General features: G+C 40.1%; 3 protein-coding genes across 4 annotated transcripts; 2 read left to right on the top strand and 1 right to left on the bottom strand.

Annotated features, from left to right (window-relative positions):
* Positions 1 to 104: 104 nt before the first annotated feature.
* Positions 105 to 16,905, top strand: ppp4r1l (protein phosphatase 4, regulatory subunit 1-like). The gene is made up of 20 exons (XM_071494411.1): positions 105 to 348; positions 2,021 to 2,065; positions 2,567 to 2,696; positions 4,123 to 4,229; positions 4,445 to 4,587; positions 4,824 to 4,970; positions 5,644 to 5,751; positions 6,531 to 6,596; positions 6,848 to 7,006; positions 7,767 to 7,891; positions 8,461 to 8,990; positions 9,108 to 9,421; positions 9,957 to 10,043; positions 10,200 to 10,385; positions 11,502 to 11,663; positions 11,906 to 12,006; positions 12,326 to 12,446; positions 13,402 to 13,536; positions 13,906 to 14,047; positions 14,707 to 16,905. The coding sequence occupies exons 1-20, from the start codon at positions 342 to 344 to the stop codon at positions 14,850 to 14,852; spliced, it is 2,961 nt and encodes a 986-aa protein (XP_071350512.1). The 5' UTR covers positions 105 to 341; the 3' UTR covers positions 14,853 to 16,905.
* A 727-nt stretch (positions 16,906 to 17,632) lies between these two features.
* On the bottom strand, positions 17,633 to 19,084 carry bcdin3d (BCDIN3 domain containing). 2 transcript variants are annotated; one of them, XM_071494417.1, is made up of 2 exons: positions 18,754 to 19,077; positions 17,633 to 18,339 (listed from the first exon to the last, which is right to left on the bottom strand). In XM_071494417.1, the coding sequence occupies exons 1-2, from the start codon at positions 18,955 to 18,957 to the stop codon at positions 17,788 to 17,790; spliced, it is 756 nt and encodes a 251-aa protein (XP_071350518.1). In that variant the 5' UTR covers positions 18,958 to 19,077; the 3' UTR covers positions 17,633 to 17,787. The 2 variants fall into 2 exon arrangements, with proteins under 2 accessions (XP_071350518.1, XP_071350517.1); XM_071494416.1 differs by having other exon boundaries at positions 17,650 to 18,339; positions 18,739 to 19,084.
* Positions 19,085 to 19,219: 135 nt separating this feature from the next.
* On the top strand, positions 19,220 to 20,839 carry cox14 (cytochrome c oxidase assembly factor COX14). The gene is made up of 2 exons (XM_071494419.1): positions 19,220 to 19,354; positions 20,513 to 20,839. Exon 2 carries the CDS (start codon positions 20,523 to 20,525, stop codon positions 20,697 to 20,699), a length of 177 nt encoding a protein of 58 aa, XP_071350520.1. The 5' UTR covers positions 19,220 to 19,354; positions 20,513 to 20,522; the 3' UTR covers positions 20,700 to 20,839.
* Positions 20,840 to 21,028: the final 189 nt, after the last annotated feature.

Raw genomic sequence — 21,028 nt, 5'->3', positions numbered from 1 at the left:
ACAGTGAAGCCTCCAAATCGCTCCGTCTCCATCTTGAACTCTGTGGTCATGTGACTGCTCTGCTCGGTTTTTTTTTGTGTGTGTATGTGTGTATGTGTGTGTGTGTGTGTGTTAGGAGACACACAAAGCCCATGGGCTGTTATTTATGCCCGGTTATGTCGCGTTTGTGCCCAAGCTGAGAAACTGTTTATCCGCTGAACTTGTTACAGAATAAACCACCGGTGAACACCAGCGTCAGGAAGTGCTCTCAGGAAGTAGTTTGCTGCCGTGTTTGAGTGACAGCTGTGCGGTGACAGCCCTCACCGGGACGGCGGCCCCGCATAGCCGAGCCGAGACTCAAGATGGCAGGTAATGGCACTTTTTTAAAGAGTGTTTTCCTATGTACTTTGACGCAGTTCTGGCACTTTTAAAGCTGCGTTAAGCTCATCAGAGTTGAAACTAATAAAACAGCGGCGCCTGCTTCACTACATTTGCGCTATTCCAAGGCGAAGTGTTAGCTTCAGGTCAAGCGAAAGGGCTGGACTAGCCGTGTTAGCAAACTTAGCACCGCTAGCTAGCTAACGAAAGCTACTCAGCGTTATCGAAATGGGTGGCCTTGAGTCCAAATTTAAGCGTATAACTTCTCAGTACCTGTAGTTAAATATTTAAATCACCACTGTCTCCTGTATTTGGACACTATCGCACGCCTTCTGGGGCGTTTATTATCGAACTGTTGTCATAGCAAAAGCTAGCGAGGTGACCTAGCTAACGTTAGCCAAGTTGCTAAAGTCATTTTCAGCCATAAGCTGACCAAATCCTCCTTTATACCACAACAAAGGAGAAATGTTGTTCTTTGCCAACCTGGTCTAGTGGTGTTACTAAACACACTCGTAACGTTATTTACTCCACTCATGAAAAAACACGTTTAATGTATATTTTCAGCGAGATAGGAGTTGTTTTCATGTTTGGAGCACATTCCCTTGCTTGCCCAGCTGTAAACACAGGCATTAGCCATCCCACCACATGCTTCGCCTTCTTGGATTTATTTCTGGGCTTTTCTTTTGACTACGCTACCCTACTATTGTCCTGTGTTGAGGACTTGGTGGTACTGAATACAAATCCTAAAACAAAGTCTTCCTGTAGTGTCTGTATGTTATGTTATCACTTAAATATGATGTTAAGGCGTTATGAAAATGAAACTCACCTCTTAATAAAACTCTCTAATAGGACTACATGATAATGGGAAGCCAAACTACAAATATAATTTTGAACCAGCTAGATCAGAATTCTGATTTTCGTAGCTTTAATGTTTCCCCTTTATTGACATGAGAGCTGAACAGGTCCTCCATTAATCTGTTAGTTGTTCGAGAGAAAATTAATCAACAGCTATTTTGATAATCAATACTATATAATTATGAACTGCTTTTCTGTATATTATATGAAAGTTAACTGACTTTTTTGGGGGGGGAGTTTGGACTGTTTATCAGACAAAAAAACATGTTGTTTTTGACATTGTGCTTTAGAAAAATCTGACTGTGAGAAAACTGTAATTTTTCACTATTGTCTGACCATTTTAACCCAAAGAGTAATCATACTAAAATCTAAAGATTAATCAATAAAGAAAATAATCATGTATTCAACCCCCAATTCACAATTGTGTCACCAATGGACTATAAAAGGGTTGTTAAATTCAAATAAAGATAAAAAAAAACCCAAAACAAGTATTAATAGCCTCTGGTTTCCTGCTTGGGATCTGGGTAAAACATTACTTTGATATTTACTGACTTGTTTGATTTCTTCTCTTACCAGTATTACGACAATGTCCTGTGATAGCATGTTTCAGTTTTGCAGAGTGATTAATCAGCGTGACCACAGTGACTTACTGTCGGTGCTATTGAAGGAGACTTTGTCCCTTCTTAGTAATTGACAGCTTGTAAGCCTGCGAACCCAGAACTCCTTTTATTTTGTTCAGTAGACTGGTGTATAGAGACAGTGATGGTATGTTCCACCCATCCACCCATCTAATTGTCTTGCTTTGCAGGTCTATCTTTATACTTTGAAGATGGCCATGATGATTTGGATGACTGTAAGTACTCCAGTTATTTTAATTTGCTTACAAAATCACATCAAACATATATGGAATATATGGAAGGCCGTATGTGGAAGTGTCATCTTTCTGGGCAACCCCATTCACCCATGTGAAATTTAAAGCTGTCAACAGTATTTCAGAGTTTTACACTATGCTATTATTAGCAGTTATACAGACCAGCGGTCCCCGTTGTCTGCATTACCCAGGGTGATGAAACAGCGTTTATATCCAACTGCAAAGCCAGTGTGTATATACAGTTGGGCCATTAAATGGAATAATCAGTCAGACTTGAACCTTTCTGCTTTATCTGTTCATTGGAGATTCTTCATTCCTGACATTTAACGTGACTCAGTATCATCAACATGACACTGTAACTACTGTGGTACATCTGTCGGCGTCCTTATGATAAATGTTTTATTTTTGTAGGCATTATAAGTGTGTTTCAGACATTGCTCCAATTTGTGTATCTCTAAAATTACTTTCCTCTCCCTTCCACAGTTGGATTTGATGACTATGGTTCAGAGTGTGACGGCATCCGCATCACAGCCTTCCTTGATGCAGGACAAGACAACCTAACTCCTCTCGGGAGGCTAGAAAAGTATGCCTTCAGTGAGAATGTTTTCAACAGGTAAGTGAAACCCTGTGCACAGGAAACATCCAAAACCAGACAAAATGCTTAACATCAGACAATCAGAGGCCTGTGCCACAAGCAAGATTAGTGGGTTATCAAGCTATGTTTGGACTTTATTCAGGTTTTCTGGGTTCACAAAACTGACTCACTTTAACAAGGATAGATTACCATGGTAACTGGAGTAGATCACCATGGTGAAAAGCTAACCTGCTCCAGAACAGGTTAACTTCAGAGGATCAAAGGAAAACCTGCTAATAGCCTGACTACACACTGGTCAGATCACTGGGAAAACTGAGTCATCATTCCTACAGGATGCTGACGGGGACAAACAAGTTCACAATAAAATGACAAATAATAAAGAGCAATATATATTTTTTAGATCAGTCAAATTATTTTGCTGTTTGAGTCTTTCCATGTGTCACGGAAATGGATAGTTTACCTCATAATGACGATTATAGCTTTATTTCAATTGTACAAACCTGTGATTCCCAACATAATTCCTGACAGTGTAGATGCTTTTTGGTCACTCCAGCCCAGACTAACATGAGGCAACTTTACAATTTGTATTTTTCTTCAAGGATAAAATAGTGTATGTATGTAAAGGAGATAAACACTGTCAGGTGAGTGCTTGCTAAGAAAGCCAAATAAATGCTAACCAAAAGAAAACAAGAAAATGTATTATTTGCACTAATAAAAACAAAAAAAAAAGATTGTCAGATGGGTCACGAATTGCAGTGAAAACATTGCTGAAAAGTTTTGTGACTCAAATAAGTAATGGCATAAGTTTGTGTAATTTGTCAATTTTTTCAGATTTATTGTATTAATTGTATTCAGATATGAATTGTATCATAAACCTCACATCAGAAATTGAGATGTCAGACTGACACATGCTACAATCTCAAGTCATCTCTAGACATGTTTTTTTCATAGTCATCTGAACAACTGTCTGCATTCCTGTGTATTTACTAATCACATACCTGTTTTAACTCTATAGTGCAGGAATGCAGAAAGACTTAAAGTAGATCCCTGGGTGGATGGTGTCTGTCTGAACATGGCATTAAGTTGACAACAGTAGTCCCTGTTTATAATAGGTTTAAAGGATACTTTGTGTTATGTGTGGATTTTAATGTGATACTTTCTGCTTTGTAAATAGTAAAAACCTTCCAGATAAACTTGGCATGCGGTTTTTGAACGGTTTAATCACAGCTCCTCTGCAAACATTTAGTACTGCTCTGCTGTCTCCACACACACGTTTAACTCCTGTCTTCATGCTTTTCATACTCAGCTTTGCAGGGTTCAAGCCCTCCTGTCATTTCCAAGTACATGTGTGGGAAATGTCAGTGCTGCGTGTTACACTGTATGCACCCAGCACTCGTAGGTTTTGGCGGCAGTTTACTAACTTGAAGCTCCTGTTGCTTTCTAGGCAAATCGTGGCTCGTGGCCTGCTTGATGTGCTTCGAGAGTTCAGTGACAATGAAAATGACTTTATCAGTGTCATGGAGACAGTTGCCAGAATGTCAGAAGATGGAGGTAGATACATTTTTCTTTTCATCTTCATTTTTAGTGGTCATGTCTCTTCCTAACCTAATTAGGCTTCAGTTTAATATTTGTATTTTTGATAAGCATAATTAATCTCTTTTTGGATTTAATCTCCACATGGCTGAAAGTTCATTAACACTTGTGGCCCCTTAATGCCTGCATTTTATCTTTGTTCATTAATCATATAATGTGATGTGTGTACTTAGAGCCAACAGTGCGAGCAGAACTGATGGAGCAGGTTCCCAACATTGCTATGTTTTTACATGAGAGTCGGCCCAACTTCCCAGCTGCTTTCTCAAGATACTTGGTACCAATTGTAGTCCGGTATCTGACTGACCCAAATAACCAGGTAGGTTTCAGATTTACAGGTTTTTTTTTAACTGACCTGTACAATTAAAAAATTTGAAACATCACTACCCAATAAGAATATACTTTTTTTTGTATTTTGTATTTTCAACATATTAGATGTTGTTTTTTGTGAGTTTTTCTCTTAACTTCAAAAGAATAAGTGAAGTTAAAAAAAATAAGCAATCATATTTATTTGTGCGCATTTTGTTTTTTATTTAAAAAACCTGCTTTTTCCAGGTGAGGAAGACAAGCCAGGCAGCGCTGCTCGTTCTGTTGGAGCAGGGCCTCATCTCTAAAGCTGACATGGAGACCAAAGTTTGTCCAGTTCTGCTGGACCTCACAGAACCCAGGAGTGACGATGACTACAAAATAGAGGCTGTTGCTGTAAGGAAATCCACTTGTGTTATTTATTTGTATATGTATATATATATAAGTGTCTGTTGTTCATTATTACGGCAAAAAACAATAATGGTGAAATATTACTAAAAAACACGAGGTCCAAGACAAACTGGCTTTGGACTGTAAAGGCTCAGCAGAGTGGGTTTCTGTTACTACTTCATGGTGATCAGTCAGCGCCTGTGTCTAATCCAGTCAACAGGCTCTTTTTTTGATGGAGCATGACTGATGCTAGCAGAGATTGTTTATGAATTATATAAATTGAAATGTGTCATGTGTTATTGAACTGTCAAAGTATAAATGCATTTGCTGAATGTATGAATTTCTAATGCATCATTTTGAATTTAACGCACAGACTTTAACTGTCTATTTATATTTTATTATTTATATTGTATTTAGGTGTTAGCTATGTTCTTAGTCAGTTGACCCAATTCAAGCTTTCTCAAATCAGGTTCAGCCTCTAGAGACACACATAATCTCCTATATAGCTCTCGCACAGCACTAACACACACTTACTGTCCAGTCTTAATACTCAGTGGCACATTTTTTGGCTTTCTTTAAAAGGGTTAGTTTTCAGTCATCAATGTAAAATGGTTCTGTCATTGAAGCACAGTCTGAGTTGTGATGGCACTAAATGCTCTCCATATGTGTCCCCTTACAGATCATGTGTAAAGTTGTCACTATGTTGAGCAAAGACACAGTGGAGCATCTGCTATTGCCACGTTTCTGTGACCTGTGCAGTGATGCCAGACTCTTCCAAGTCCGCAAGGTAACAACCTCCAAACCCTGTTTACATTCTCCAACTTAAAGATCAAGATATATTTAACAATCTGAAATTACTTTATGATTATCAACCTACAAGATATTCTGATTCAAACTGTGGTCATAACAGACCCAGCACTTACTTTAGCAAGACTTTAATTGTGTTTTGGAGTTCCACGAGGATAAATTCAATAACTCTGTGAGGTTGCTTTAATTCGGTTTTGCACATCAACTTAGTCCACACTATGCTGTTGTTGTCTGAGGAATGTTAATTCTCTGGTGTAACTGGTGCCAGTTGGGGAAAAGTTTTTCAGTGCTGCAAAGGTGGTCTGACATGGTGAATATTTTTTTTAGCACTTTTTGTGAGAGAATTGTGGAAAACAAAGTCATAGATACGATCAAATCACTGTAGTTCAGTTTGGCTTCTCTGAACAGTCAGATCATTCAGTCCAGACGCCAGAACAGTGGGGAGGGTTCATGTAAATAATGCATGTGAACAATGCAGATAACCCCAGGACATTATACAATAACCCGTCTCATGTTGCTAGGTGATGGCCACCTAACCATAGCACATAGGAATGAAAATCCTACAGAAATACTATGTAATTAAGCTAAAAGAAATGTAGCAACCTCAGTAGTCTATGTAATGATCATACTTTTTGAAAGTATGTGTTATTGAATCTATCTCGGCTTTTGTCTATATATGTTATAAATTATTATTATTATTGATTTGGCTCTGAAGTTCCGTGTCATTGTACTTATGTTTGTATTATTCATCTATTACAGGTCTGTGCTGCAAATTTTGGAGAGTTTTGTTCTATTGTGGGTCAGGAGGCCACAGAAAAACTACTGGTGAGACTCCATTTTCATTACTTATTTACATCATTATGTAACATGAAAGGTGATCATTGGTGTCCTTCATGCTTTTCCTGAGTCAGTACTTAACACATAACACATCATATGTAATTTGTCAAGTTAGGTGTTGTTGTTTGTTTGCACCCTTGGTGTTTACAAATTCCTTCACAGTTCAAACACTCAATGTTAATTTTAAGGTTTACTGACTTGGCTTTACTTGTACTGACTTGGTTTTACTTCTAACATAGATGCCCAAGTTCTTCGATCTGTGCTCAGACAGTCTGTGGGGCATCAGGAAGGCCTGTGCTGAGTGCTTCATGATGGTCTCCAATTCCACCTCTCCAGAGGTGCGACGTGCAAAACTGTCCCCCCTGTTCATCAGCCTCATCAGTGACCAGTCCCGCTGGGTAAGACACACTCAAACACACACACACAGAAAGGAAAAATTGTAATTCATACAATTGCATAAAATGACCAACACATTTATGTGTAACCTCTCTGTACTATGATGAAAATAGGGTAGTTGTTGCTCAACTCTTGAATGTAGAAAGTTTGTTTTCCTCAGCACTGTATACACCCTGTTCCTGATTTTGTGCTTTTTACTTTGTCTATTTAGATGACAATTTCTGTTTTTCAGTACTGTTAGGTGAAGTGTCAGGATAGGAATGAATTGACTGGAAAAAGGGAAAATCCTCATAACTTTCAGCACTTAACTGCTAGTTTCACATACTTTCAAACTGGGTGCAAAAAACACAAAAAATTAGGTTTCAGTTAATCAGTGTTTTGGTCTTAAAGTCTCAGCAGAGTGAAGCCTTAAGTATTCAGGTGGCCGCACATAGAAATGTGTGCATGTACCCATGTCCATTAAGTTCCACAAGCAGGCCAAAATTTATCACTGTGCTGACAGTTTGCTCCGACTGACCTGTGTGATCTTGTCTGTCTACACTCAGCCTAGTAGAAACAGAACTGCGTTTGGTTCTTTTGTCCACATCTGTGTATTATTTTGGACTAAATCCGGCTCTGGTGGCCCCTACAATGGTGACCCATACAATCCTGTTTGTTAATACTTTAAGACTTTAACTAAATTTGGATGATTGGCCTAAAAACCTAATAAACTTCCTTGTAGTCACAATTAAACTGACAGATTCCTTCCTGCTCCACTTCCAGGTGCGCCAGGCTGCCTTTCAGTCTCTGGGACGTTTCATTTCCACATTTGCCAACCCCTCAAGCACAGGCCTTCACTTCAGAGAGGATGGTGCCCTACTAGAGGTTCCCAGGTGTACATCAGAATGGTAAGACCACGTGAACCTCACCACCGCTGCAACAACAGATATAAATGAGACACATAGCTAGCTGAAGATTGTATTGTAGTTGTAGTTAGTGAACTCGATATATCAGTTCAGACAAAAATCACAACTATATGTTGTGGCACAATGCCAGTATGAGAATGTGGTGGCACAGACACGGCTTAAAGTGTTGCGTCATTAGCCCAGTGAATCACGGTCATAATTCACTGGCTTTAAACGGGACAGACCAGTTTTTATCCTTTTTGTCTCAAGGTTTCTCTTCCAGAACACGGAAATACAATGAATTGAAGTTGACATAGAGTTTACCCTGAATACTTTACTGAATACTGAACACTTTTTTTGTCATTTTCACCTGCATAGTGTTACTGTATAGAGTTTGAAATTTACCCTAAATGCTTCGATCTACACTTTGACTAGATTTGACCAATTTTGAAGCACTGTTTTGAACATTTACAAAGAAGTTAATGACACGTTTTAGTACATTCTCTCTCCTTTATTCTGTATTAGATCTAAGTATGTATGTTTTCCTATAAATGTTGTTGCTCCCATTTCAGCGACTGCTCCCTAAACTCCTTAAACTGCACCGACATCAGCGGCTGCCACACAGAAAGAACCATTGCTCACACACCTCCCAACCAGGATGGACGTGCCACACCATCCCCAGAGCACATGTCAGCAGCTGACAGCGAGGACATGCACAACTTTGATGACAACCACACTTCGGCTCCTGGAGAGATGCACAGCAGTTTCACCCTGACCGTCTCAAACAGCAATGGCACCCCTACGAGTACAAACAACGCTAAGAACACAAGAGAGACGGAGCAGACAGATGAGAACTTTAATTCTTTCCACTACTGGAGGCCTCCTTTACCAGACATCAGCGGGGAACTGGAGATGCTGAGTTGTCAAACATCAGAGCATGTGACAGAAAAGGAGGAAAGGAAAGAGAAAGAAGTAGAGGAAGAGGAGGAACCTGAAGATAATTTTCCTAATTCCAAGCCAAGCCATGGCAAAGCTACAAGTGACCAGATCCAGAAGGTTTTGGACTGTTTGCAACCGCACATGGATGACCCTGATGTGCAAGGTGAGTATACGGAGCCAGAATTGTTGTGAATTACATTTGATCACCTGCTGTCACTGTATTTATTTTGGCTCTGTAATGGCATATAGATTGAGCTGTGCATGTGTAATTTACCTCCAGCTCAAGTCCAGGTGTTGTCAGCAGCTCTAAAGGCAGCCCAGCTCGACAATCCAGCAGACAACAGCCCAACAGACAACAGCCCGACTGAACCCGAGCCAGAAGTGCAACCTGAGAGTGACACTGAGAGCCCTTCTGTGGAGAGCAAATCTGTGGAGGTTCAGTCAGAGAGTGAGGAGAGCCCCACAGAAGAGGAGCAAACAACGGAAACTCCTCCAGCTTTGGAGTCAAGCCCCATCCAGGAGCAAGGAGACGAAGAGACACAGACAGAGCCCCTGGAGGACCAGGAAGAGTCTCCCCCTGACTCCCCTGTTCTAGTACGAGACTATTCAGATTATCGCAGTGTGTTAAGCCAGCTGTTGTATGTTATATGGCTACGCAGAAATAACTACATACGTTTATTGAACTAAAGGTGGAATTATACTTGATACAAGGAGTGTTTTCTCCCGTTGATGGCACCACCACTGCATTAAATGGATGTATCTTACATCATCAGGCCTTATCATGTTTTAAATACCCTGAAATTGCTTTCAATGAATGCATGGTTAATCAGCAATATTGAAAGTTATGTTTGAAAACAAAAAAAACCTTGGTTACTAATTATTTATCAAGTGTTTAACACTCAAAAACTCTGCTAGCCTATTTTTATCAGGATTGTGTGTGTGTGGCTTGATCAGATTTAACTGACAGTGGGCTAGCAACTAGGGCTGGATAAAAAAAAAATATAGATATTCCAATAAATTGTGATTTTGTTTACTGGGCTCCAATAAATTGTGATTTTTGTGTCCCAGTAAACACAGGTATCTGTTTGCTCCCTAATGGTCTGTGTGTGGATATTTGTATTCTCCTCAGGAGTCTGAACTGATTGAGAGTGTGGAGGAGGAGGGAAAGGAAGACTCAGCTCACAGCCCAGTGTCTGAGGATAAGCCTAAGATCCAGGTTAGTAAGCACTGCTCTCACACATCCTGGAAGTATTGATCTGCGCCTTAGTGTTGGTATTGATTAGCTCACATATGGATTATTAAATAAGCTCTCACTGCACATCCCTTTTCCGATTCGATCATTGAACTCTTTAATCTCTCTCTGTGTCTCCAGAATGTCATCCCCCAGCAGTTGTTGGATCAGTACCTCTCTATGACGGACCCAGCCCGGGCCCAGACAGTGGATACAGAGATAGCCAAACACTGTGCCTTCAGCCTGCCGGGAGTTGCTCTTACTTTGGGACGACAGAATTGGCACTGCCTCAAGGACACATATGAAACCCTTGCTACTGATGTGCAGGTAAGCAGAGAAATGGGAAATCAAGAGGGTATGGGGGATTACAGTTGCTGCTTCAACTGCATGAAAAATATAGGCCATACTGTGACAGAATGATTGCTCTAAGTAAAGCTCATTTTAAAATATCTCAGCTCAAGGATAAGTAATTTTGACTTTGGAGCTCTGGGGTTTCTGCCATAAGAAGATTGTACTTATATACTCTTGGTCTATATATTGATAAAATGGAATGTTTCAAGATGTGGTCGTTTTGTAGGCTGATCATCGGTAATGTCTTGATTACCAATTAAAACAAACCGCATCAGCAGTGGAGGTTAGTGTTTTCCACAAATGTCCTTTTGGACTCAAGGATGAACTGATTTTGGTGGTCAAAGGTGAAGATCACGGTGACCTCACAAAAGATGGTTTTGGCTTTGTGAGCATAATACCTTGAGGGAATTTCTTCAAATTTGGTACAAACGTTCACTTGGACTCAAGGACAAACTGATTAGATTTTACTGGTCAAAGTCAATATCAGTGTGACCTCACAAAACGTTTTTTAGCCATTACTCAAGAGTTCACACAGCAATTATGACAAAATTTCACACAAATGGTTGATATTTATATGACTTTGGATAAACAGATGTAATCTGAATAGTCTGAGTGGCAGAGGCATACAACAGCAAGGCAGTAATTCAGATATTTTTTTTTGTTTTGTTTTTTTTTTATACTGTTCAAAGTTGAATAGTATACAGTGGCCTTAACATGACAGTTCTTGTTGTGTAAGTGCATTTCTTGAGGATGTGAGCAAGAAAAGGAAATGTACAGAGTGAACTGTTGCTTCACCTCAAACAGCAGCAGTGACAGCGTGATGGTCCTCGGTCACACTTTTCTTCATTATCAGCACTGAATGTCAGCGTTAGCTTGGCAGAATTACAGTGAACCATTACCAGTTACTGAGGGCTTCATATAAATGATCCGTTTCTCAGTCATTTATTTTACTAAATGATTTTACTACCTTTTCAACAACTTTAAAAACACAAGAACACAATAGTTTTTTTTCTTCTTATTTTATACTTGCTTGTTCATGGCTGATGCTATAATACTTTGTTGTCTCTCTCCCTCCTACCTCCCCTCTCTTAGTGGAAGGTGCGGCGTACGCTGGCTTTCTCTATCCATGAGCTGGCAGTTATCCTGGGAGACCAGCTGACGGCAGCTGATCTGGTCCCAATCTTTAATGGTTTCCTCAAAGACCTGGACGAGGTCCGCATTGGTGTGCTCAAGCACCTGTATGACTTCCTCAAGGTAAGAGTCATAGATTGATCTACAGCTGTTCAAAATGTGATAATAATTTTGAGGGCAAGATTAGTAATTTTGTCATATTTTTCATACAGCTTCTCATATTACGCTTAAGCAATACTGTTGTGAATATGATGACAAAAAGGACTCGGGTGCAAGGATGGCTCTGTTATGATTTGACATAGAATAGTTGGTCTACAAGTAACAGCAGATAACTAAGCAGGTTTATGTGCATCTCTTTGCTACAGCTGCTCCACGCAGACAAGAGGAGAGAATATCTGTACCAGCTGCAGGAGTTCATGGTGACGGACAACAGTCGCAACTGGAGATTCAGATATGAGCTGGCAGAGTACGTCTCTTTTTCCTCTTCCAGTCAGGAAGGATTTTGGAAATAATTGCATTTACATTTTAGCTTATCTCGACTGACTTCCAATCAGTACCCTGCTGATTGACAGAATGGCAGGGCTGAATTCTTCTCTTGTAACATAATGTATTGGTTAAATTTATTTCTGCAGTCAATTTACTAGTCAGTTTCAACAAAACAATTTTATTTATTTATTTTTATTTACAGATTTTTATGCAAAATAGACAATTTTATATTGCGATCTATTTTATCTTGGTTATTTGTATTTTAATATGTTAATTGCTCCCTCCATGTCTCCTTCCAGGCAGCTGATCTTGATCATAGAGTTGTACAGCCATTACGATGTGTATGACTACCTCAGACAGATAGCACTCACGCTCTGCTCTGACAAGGTCTCTGAGGTCAGGTGGATCTCATACAAACTGGTAAGTTTACCAAAAATTGCATGATTTGGGTTTTTTGCTGGTGTAGGGAACATCTGGGGAGGAGAAACATTGGCAGCTTGTGTCAGATGGTTGGGTCAGCAGAAACTCTGGAAAACCAAAACAAAAGGGAATCGAGTCACAAAGCTGGATTATGATCAGTATGTGCTGTTATGAGATAAAGTCATACCCTGACAGATGGTTGTGTTTGATCATCTTAGCTTGGCTATGAGGGCACTAGAGAGTAGTTACGTAGTCACTTAGAGGGCACTTATACACCTGCTAAATTCTTACTTGTTAAAGGAATAGTTTGCCATTTTGGTTAACTCTCGTATTCCTGACGAGAAAGACTCGCATTATATTCCCTGAGACTCCAGGAAGGCACTGCAGCCCTTAATGAAAGTCTTGCACAAACTAACAATAAAGGCACAATAGAGTATTTTTACACTTTTGTTTTTGTATGGATTAAGCAAATGAGATACAGTGTGTTAATCGGTGAGCTTTAGGGGTGAAAGAGCCAGACTAGCCATATCCCCTTGTTTCCAGTCTAAGCTGAGCTAGCAGGCTGTTGGCAGTAGCTTCATGTTAACTGCACTGACCTGCGAATGGCATCAGTCTTAACTAACTCTCGCTAATAAAGACAATCAGCATATTCTTTAAAATGTTAAAGTAGTCCTTTAAATGACAGTGTAAACTTTTCAGTCTATGTAGCTTTCACTATAGTTAAAGCAGACAGCATCTCATATTTTCATCTCATATTCTTTTCTCATATTCTGTAAAGACCAACTCCATGAACAAGTCCATTGCCTGACTTTAAACTTGATGCACATTTTTGACAAATTCCTAATAACTTTGAAGGCAAATTAACTTTTTCTTGCATATTATTAGCAGTTTTACCTCTTGTCAGTGGTCTGAGAAACCTATATTTTAACTGTGCTGTGACCTCCTGTTTTATCAGGTTGTAGAGATCCTCCAGAAGCTGTATGCATGTGGTGCTGATGATCTGGGCCTGAACTTCATCAACGAGCTCACCGTCAGGTTCTGCCACTGTCCCAAGTGGGTGGGGAGGCAGGCCTTTGCCTTCATCTGCCAGGTCTGTCGTGTTTATCTCTCGTAACTTTGCATGAAATTATGAAACTTGAGCTTTTGTGCAATCTCCCTACCAGTTTTTCAACAACACAGTTTAAATATTGTCTGGAGCTTGAAGCAGAACTACTAATGGAACAATTTTAATGATATTTCCTTTGAATTTCTCTCTAAAAACATACATTTTAAGATTCTAGATTTAAAATTGTCATAAGTTCAGTTAAAATTTAGTTTTATTTATTTAGTGCTACTTCATGCTATCCAACAGTATTTCTGAAAGGATACAGACAAAACACTGTCTGTCTGTGTATGTAATGACTATGTTAGAGAACCTAATGACAGAAAAGAGTGACTTTTATGTTTCCTTACATTTTAGGCCATAGTGGAGGAGGATTGTATGCCCATGGAGCAGTTCAGCCAGCACCTCCTGCCCAGCCTGCTCAGCCTCTCCTCAGACCCGGTGGCTAATGTCCGTGTGCTGGTGGCCAAGGCGCTACGACAGAGTGTCATGGAGAAAGGTAAATGCAAATTAAGTGACTGATATATTTAAAGGAATTTTTATTTTTTGGGAAAAGTGCTGAGAAGGTTACAGAACATAAAACTCCAACCTGTCGGTTAGATTTCCTAGGAGATACCAATGAGATATATAATGTGATAATTTGTGATCTTTAAAGGTGTTGGCACTGTTTCCCTGTGCTTTTAGTCTTTATGCTAAGCTAATTACCTCCAGGATCTAGGTCCATACTCAATACAGACATAAGAGTGGTATCACTTTTCTCATCAAACTCGGTGCAAGAAAGTTAATGTGTATTTTCAAAATGTTGAACTACACCTTTAAAGCACAACTGCACTGCAACTAAATTTAGTATATGTGTACTACAAGCAGAGAACAGTCACAGTCAGCGAGCTACCTAAAAATAAAATCTCAAGTTTGCTAACATCAGCCGTCATAAGCTACTGCTTTACTGCCAGGTAAAGCTGTGGAACAGTAACCTGGAAGTGTGCTGAACTGAACAGGGTGTGGTTTATCACTGAAAGAGAGTGTTACTTCCTCAGTTACTACCAAAGTTACATATTCTTGCTTTAGCACATACTCTGTCCCTTCTCTCTTACACACACCCTGTAGCTTTGTTCTGGTTGGTTTTTACTGTAACAGAGTCTTGTATGTGGTTTACAGCGTACTTCAAGGAGCCGGGCTGTGCCTACTCTGACGATCTGGAAGAGACAGTGATGGCTCTGCAGTCCGACAAGGACCGGGACGTCCGCTTCTTCGCCAGCCTGGACCCCAACAAAGGCTTAATGGACACGGCTCCTTTGATCTAGCCTCAGCGACCCAACTCCTGTTACAGCCCACCTGCCTGTCTACCTACCTGTCTGTGTGACTGACGCACAGTTAGCGCAACCTGCAACACCAGCACCCGACCAGATCCCCAACCACTCACCTACTGGGGAGACCTGCACCAACGACCACTTGAGAATCATGTCAGATGTTCAGATTACAGTATAAAAGTATGGGCATGCTCAGTAAAACACAACCCAGTCTCTGGTTGGGCACTACATAAACGCACATTACATTCACCACACAAAATGCATACTTCTCAAGAGTTTTCAGGAAATGAGCAGGACTCAGAGGTCGGCTGCATCGCTTTGTGGGAGCCGTATTTTCACCTGAACTTTTTCTCACCCGCCACACTAACGACATTGACTCAGTCCTTCCCCAATCATAGACTTGTAAAACTGCTACGGGCTCTTTCTCTCCAAAGCTCACTGTAAGCTTGATTATGAAATTGCTGAATTGATTTTTGTTTTTTTTTGTTTTTTTAAATTCCTTATTGCTTCTTTTTGTGGATTTCTTAACGAACAAGCGGGCGAGGCCTGCCTGACTCTGATGTGTGCACTAACTCAGGGGGACTCATCTGAACCTAAACAGCATTATTAGCTCACATGATAAGCAGCAGCTTCTGGATCCCTGGTGACAAAACTACAGCTGTCTGAGCAACAGACCAGCCAAACCAAGTGGCTCTGCTGGTGTCTCGCCTCATTTCTTCCCAAATGCCTCTTGTCTCAGACATCCTTTGTCTTCTGAGATGTCCTCTGGGTTATTGTCTGTCTCCCTTCTACCTTCTCTTGTTCACTCTTTTTCTCTGCATTTCTCCACCTGGCTTCATGGGCCACTGAAACCACTACTGCATAGAAGAAACAGTGATTCTGCCACTCAGCATAACTCTTGATTAAAACCATATCTTTGACATTTTTGAAACTACACCTTAATAAACTGTTGACCAACCCCCACCCCCACCCCAAATCTGTGTGTGTTTACCAAAAATGTGACACAACGCGTCTCCCAAACGGCAGGAGACTAATGAAATACCTCTGTTTGGACATGACTGGCCAGTGTGTCCTACATGTAGAGAGACTTCTGCGGTTCGAAGAGGCGCTGAATGTCCTCGATTGGTGATTCTTCTGGAGCGATTCTGTGGTGTCGACTGAAACATCTTAACAAGGGCTCACGTCGATGTGCCACAGGATGATGTGAAACTCGGAGAGAAGAGTGAGAAAGCAAGCACACTGTTGGATTATGCATGCCCCACCCTGTCCTCCTTCCCCTTGTGTATAGTCTATTCCAGTTCCTTAAGGTTGACCTCCTGATATGAATTATGTGACCATGGTAGCTTTCAGTGGATCTGACTGACCAGTTGTACAGTAGGATATAGGAATGGCTGTATGTGGAGACTAAGACAACTGATTATTCATTCCCTGTCTTGGTGGAATGATTTAAGTATGAGGTTTCTCAAAATTTTGCTACTCTTTGTACAGCTTGAACCTGTGGAAAATGGTATGTGTTTATGGAACCAAGGCCAGTTTAGTCGGGTTTTTACCTATCGAGATGTGTGAATATTGGGAGCAGTCACCAAGTCACTTTTTGTAGTATCTTGAGCTCGTTTGTTTTCCTCTGTAAGATGTGTAAAACGTAAACCCTCTCACCCCTCCCTTTTTTTTCTCCCCTTTTTTTTTTTTTTTTTTTTTTTATATAGACATAACTTGAGAACTTAAGCTGATTGTGGTGTGTGCTGTGCATCTCAAGTCTTTCTTCAAAAGGAGAGATCACTGCGGTAATGGCGGTGTCTACTCATCTCATCTGTCTGCAATTTGTGTCCATCTCATTTTTTATGTAGTAGAACAGTTAATATATACATTTTATGAAAATTATTTTTCTTTTCAATTATGCACCATTGTTCAAAGATTTTATATCCTAACTTTACAAAATTTACAACCTTTGTAATATTCAATGGTTTCTTTTAAAAAGACATTTTATGTAATGTTATTTTTAGTATTCTGTAATTAAAATGATGAAAATTAAAAGGCCGTGCTTAAGTTTTTGTGTTGTTAATTTTCCTTTTTGACCACTGTGCTTCAGTCAGCTCTGATACAGAAGGTAATCACCACTTCCTCATGAAAAACAATGTTTTATCATTTAATCTGCATAGTACTGACTGCACATTCATAAAGTGAACAGTTGTGAATCCAGGTAATCTGGCAGTTATTTTAATTAATAAAACACTTCAATGTTGAGGCAGATAAATCACATTTAAGCAATTGCAATGAATGACAAACTATTTCATATTTTAGATAGAAATATAATTTAAATGAGCTACAGCTGCCAGTTTCCATTTACTCTCGAGAGTAAACTCGAGAGTAAATAGTTATTATAACTATTGATTTGACAATAGTTATAATAACTGAAAAAGTGATTTCCATTATTTTTTTAAGCAGAAATCCCAGGCATTGTTTGATTCCAGCTTCTTCACCATCCATGAGGATTTGCTACTTTTCTCAGTTTTATATCAATAATGAATAAATATCTTGGGACTTTGGGGTGTTGGTCAGACGAAACAAGATATTTGAAGATGTCACCTCGGGCTCTTGCAAATTTTAATGGATATTTTTCATAACTTCCTGACATGTCGACTAAAAGATTAGTGAAAATAATTGCAGGTTGAAGTCCTAAATGTCATAATTTCATTTTCTTGACACACAGATAATAATAGTTGGGTTATAATATGCAACTGCAAGCTGTAGCCAGTGATTTTTTTTTTTTTAACATTTTAGTTATTTTACATTAAAATTGATTATCCAAATTGATGCTGAATAATGTCAGTCAGCTACTCCAATCCTATTTTCTGTCATTCCCCATATTTGTCTCTTTGGGTTTGTCATCTCCCAGCAGCAGATGGAAACGTCACATTGTCCCTCTGCCTCATTTCCTCCTGAAGAGCAGCAGTTTTCGGTCCCATGCAGTGCTACCAAAGCTCCGGATGAGCTCCATGCCGCAGTGTCTCTCCAGGTGCTCCCTGGCATGTTCTGCTATGTCCCCGCGAATTTTCAGTGTCTTGAAGTGGTCAAAGTCTGAGCATCCCAGCTTCCTCAGCCGCCGGGCTGCAGAGCGGTAGCACTTCCAAGGCTGGGCCTCCAGCAGGAGGTGCTGGCTGATGGAGGCCAGGCGAGAGATAAGCTGCAGCAGGCCAGAGTCCCCGTGGTTTAAATGGACCCACATGGTGACAGCCAGGCACAGACTCAGGTGGAAGTGGGAGCAGTTGTGCTGGTTGATGTAATCCTGCAGCTGGCTGGTGTCTGCAGTGATGTCCAGAGGGATGAAGGAGATGCTGCTGGGCAGAGGGTTGGTCTGCTGAGCCCGTTGGATGAGAGCCTCGTCCAGGTCGAAGCCCAGGAGATGAACTTTGCTCCCATCCGACTCTTCTCCACACACAGGCTCTTGCACCAGGTGCTTGTACAAGGCGACACTCAGCTCCTGCCATTCACAGAGGAAACAAAAAGAGGACAGCTCTTACCACCATGGTAATTTAAAGGGGCAATCCACCAATTGAGTTCACTCATCATGGAGAGTGCTACTGTAACAATTGTTGTATAAAGTCTTCTGTGAATGAGCAAAGTTTGTCAAATTAACCCTGATGTCATCCAGGTTTAATGAAAGAAATGAACGGCTCAGGGTTTTTTAGGGAGTAAAACTCAGGATATCTCAGACTCTGCCACTGCAGTTCCGACCATTCCTGAAGTGTAAGAAATCACGGGAGTGGCCCTTTAACCTCTTTCATCCTGCTGTATAAAATGTGTCCTATATTATATACCAACTTTACATGCAGAAGACATTGGAGTTTCAATTTGAAAACCAGTTTATAGGCAGTTACACCTCAGTCTCACACACCCCTGAATTACATCCCACGTCCAGGATCAGTGTAGTCTGGCGGCCGGCGCTGCAACCTAGATCCTGAAGGAGTGTGGCCGGAATCAGACTCAAGCGGTTCTCCGGGGGATTAAATGTGTAATAGTTGATGAAGTTGCCATAAGGAGCGGCTCCTGGATCATTGACTTCATCAGCGGGATCGCTACTCGTCGAACATGTTGCCATTGTAACGTGTGCGCCTCTGAAATGCGTCCGATAGGAAACGCGTAGGGCTACTATTCGTTCGACTTTTTCCTATAAGCGGGCTGTTAAAATGAGTTTTTACAACATTAGCGCACACAGAGAAAACACAGATCACACGGAGGCTTCACAGGAAAGCTAATGGATAAAGTTTGAATTTTAAGACGACGTTTAAATCGGGGAATCGTCTCCGGGTCAATAGGTGGCGCTCTGCATTTTACCCATGGGTTTGTGAGAAGAACAGATACGTCCCCTCCGAGATTCCGTACCTTACGAAAGCGAAGGTTAGTTAGCTTGAGTGCTAACTTCAGATGTCGGTGTGCTGACATTGAGGACAACCGCGACAACCTGCGTTTGTTAGTGCTTTAAAAAAAAATAAAAGGTAAGACAACTCAAACTCAAAAGTGTCTGAGTGATGTGAAAAATCCGTGAGATTTTTGGAATTTGATAAAACAGTGTGCGAAGTCTGAAAGCTGTGCGACTGTCGCTAGCTTGTAGAGATACACGTGAAATGTTTTATGTCGAGGAAACGTGGAACTAAATGTATATTGACATTAAACCAGATGTACCCGATGGTTTTAATCAAATGATGAATGTGCCTCACATGAGCAGTCGCTCTTTGCGTTGCTTGTGAGAGTTAATGAGCCACAGTCACTCACGCCAGAGCTCAGATTGTGATCCGTAAGTTGTTGTGAAACACTAGAAATTAAAATAAGGAAAATAAAACATCCGCCCTTCATAGCAGCATTGCATATTTATTTTTATCTTTTTTTTTTTTTTTTTTTTTTCAGGCGGCTAGATCTTTGCATAAACTCTAAATTTCCAATTCAGTAAAAGAACATACTTCATCAGCACAATGCACTCAGAGTGATTTGTTTCAGTGTTGTTGTACAGGGAAAATTATATGTCTTGCTTATAATTATGTATGTATACATTTGTAAGCAGCAGATCAATATTTTCGCTGGTTGACTTTTAACTTATTTTTAACCATATTACTGGTTAATTTCATGTAATATCACATCATCTTTCATGATTTTAGTGTTTTGTATATTAAAAAATATATATATTATCAGGTAAATGTTGAATGTAAAAGACCAGTTCCACTAAAATGTAGAGGGAGCTACTTACATTTATACTACTTTATACTTGCACTTAACTTTAAGTGCAAGTATAAAATGCGAGTACCTAATAAATTATTTATGTAGGTCAGTGTGATGTGGCTAAAATGCCAGATCATGGTTTATATTATTTTATATTGCAATATTGATGTGTCACAAGATGGCGAGAAATGAATTTACTGTTAATGGACAGGATACAGTGACCAGACAAAAGGTCTTTGGCTAATCTAGCAAATTAACCACAATTTAATTTTTTTTTTTTTTTGTTTAATACATCTAAAGAGGCTACCACATTATAAGTGGTGTGGCAACATCCCCAATTTCTATTGGTCACCCTAAAGAACTTACATTTCTTTCTGGCACTGCTGTGAAGTACTTTTACTGCTGATCCTGTTCTGACATTGTGTTCCTTGTTCCTTCAGGATCCTCATCATGGTGTCTGGAAAGCGCTTGGCTGACTTCAGCTATCGGGCTTTTTCTGCCTCAATGATGCTGCTGACAGTGTACGGAGGATACCTGTGTGTCATGCGAGGATACCGCTACATGGAGAGGCAAAAACAGCTGAAACTGGCAGCAGAAAACCAGGATCCTGAAGTCATCAAAGACTGACGTCAGATGGACTGATCTCACCTTTGCACAGATGTGGATATTTTTTCCCATTCCTTGTTTTTTTTGTCCATCGCTAAACCATGAAGATGTTTATTCTTCTCAGGACGTTGGTGTGATTTCATTGTGATGGTGTTGTGCCCTCACAAAGATTCTTTCATTATGAAAACTTCACAAAGAAAATTAACATATGCATCAGTGGTCTGTATGAAATCCATGTTTTGAGTGGCTATGTTTCAGAAGTGAGGATGGCTGTAATTATTTGTATTATATTCTATTAAAATGCCTTTAACCACACCGTGCAATGTTGTGTTTCTAGGAAGGACTTCAAT

This window comes from Trachinotus anak, unplaced genomic scaffold (genome assembly GCF_046630095.1).
Source record: "Trachinotus anak isolate AG129_WGS33_773 ecotype Australia unplaced genomic scaffold, CSIRO_AGI_Tana_v1 ptg000013l, whole genome shotgun sequence".
Lineage (NCBI taxonomy): Eukaryota > Metazoa > Chordata > Actinopteri > Carangiformes > Carangidae > Trachinotus > Trachinotus anak.
The sequence above is the reverse complement of the archived record's forward strand: the minus strand, read 5'-3'. Positions and strand labels throughout refer to the sequence as shown.

Excerpts from the sequence above, each read along its gene's own strand:
- bcdin3d (XM_071494416.1), bottom strand. The coding sequence starts at position 18,957 with ATGGCAACATGTTCGACGAGTAGCGATCCCGCTGATGAAGTCAATGAT. Across the intron at positions 18,340-18,738 it reads CAGGGGTGTGTGAGACTGAG|GAGCTGAGTGTCGCCTTGTA; the intron begins GTGTAACTGCCT and ends TGTGAATGGCAG.
- cox14 (XM_071494419.1), top strand. The coding sequence starts at position 20,523 with ATGGTGTCTGGAAAGCGCTTGGCTGACTTCAGCTATCGGGCTTTTTCT.
- ppp4r1l (XM_071494411.1), top strand. Across the intron at positions 11,664-11,905 it reads ACCTGTATGACTTCCTCAAG|CTGCTCCACGCAGACAAGAG; the intron begins GTAAGAGTCATA and ends TCTTTGCTACAG. Across the intron at positions 13,537-13,905 it reads CCTTTGCCTTCATCTGCCAG|GCCATAGTGGAGGAGGATTG; the intron begins GTCTGTCGTGTT and ends CTTACATTTTAG.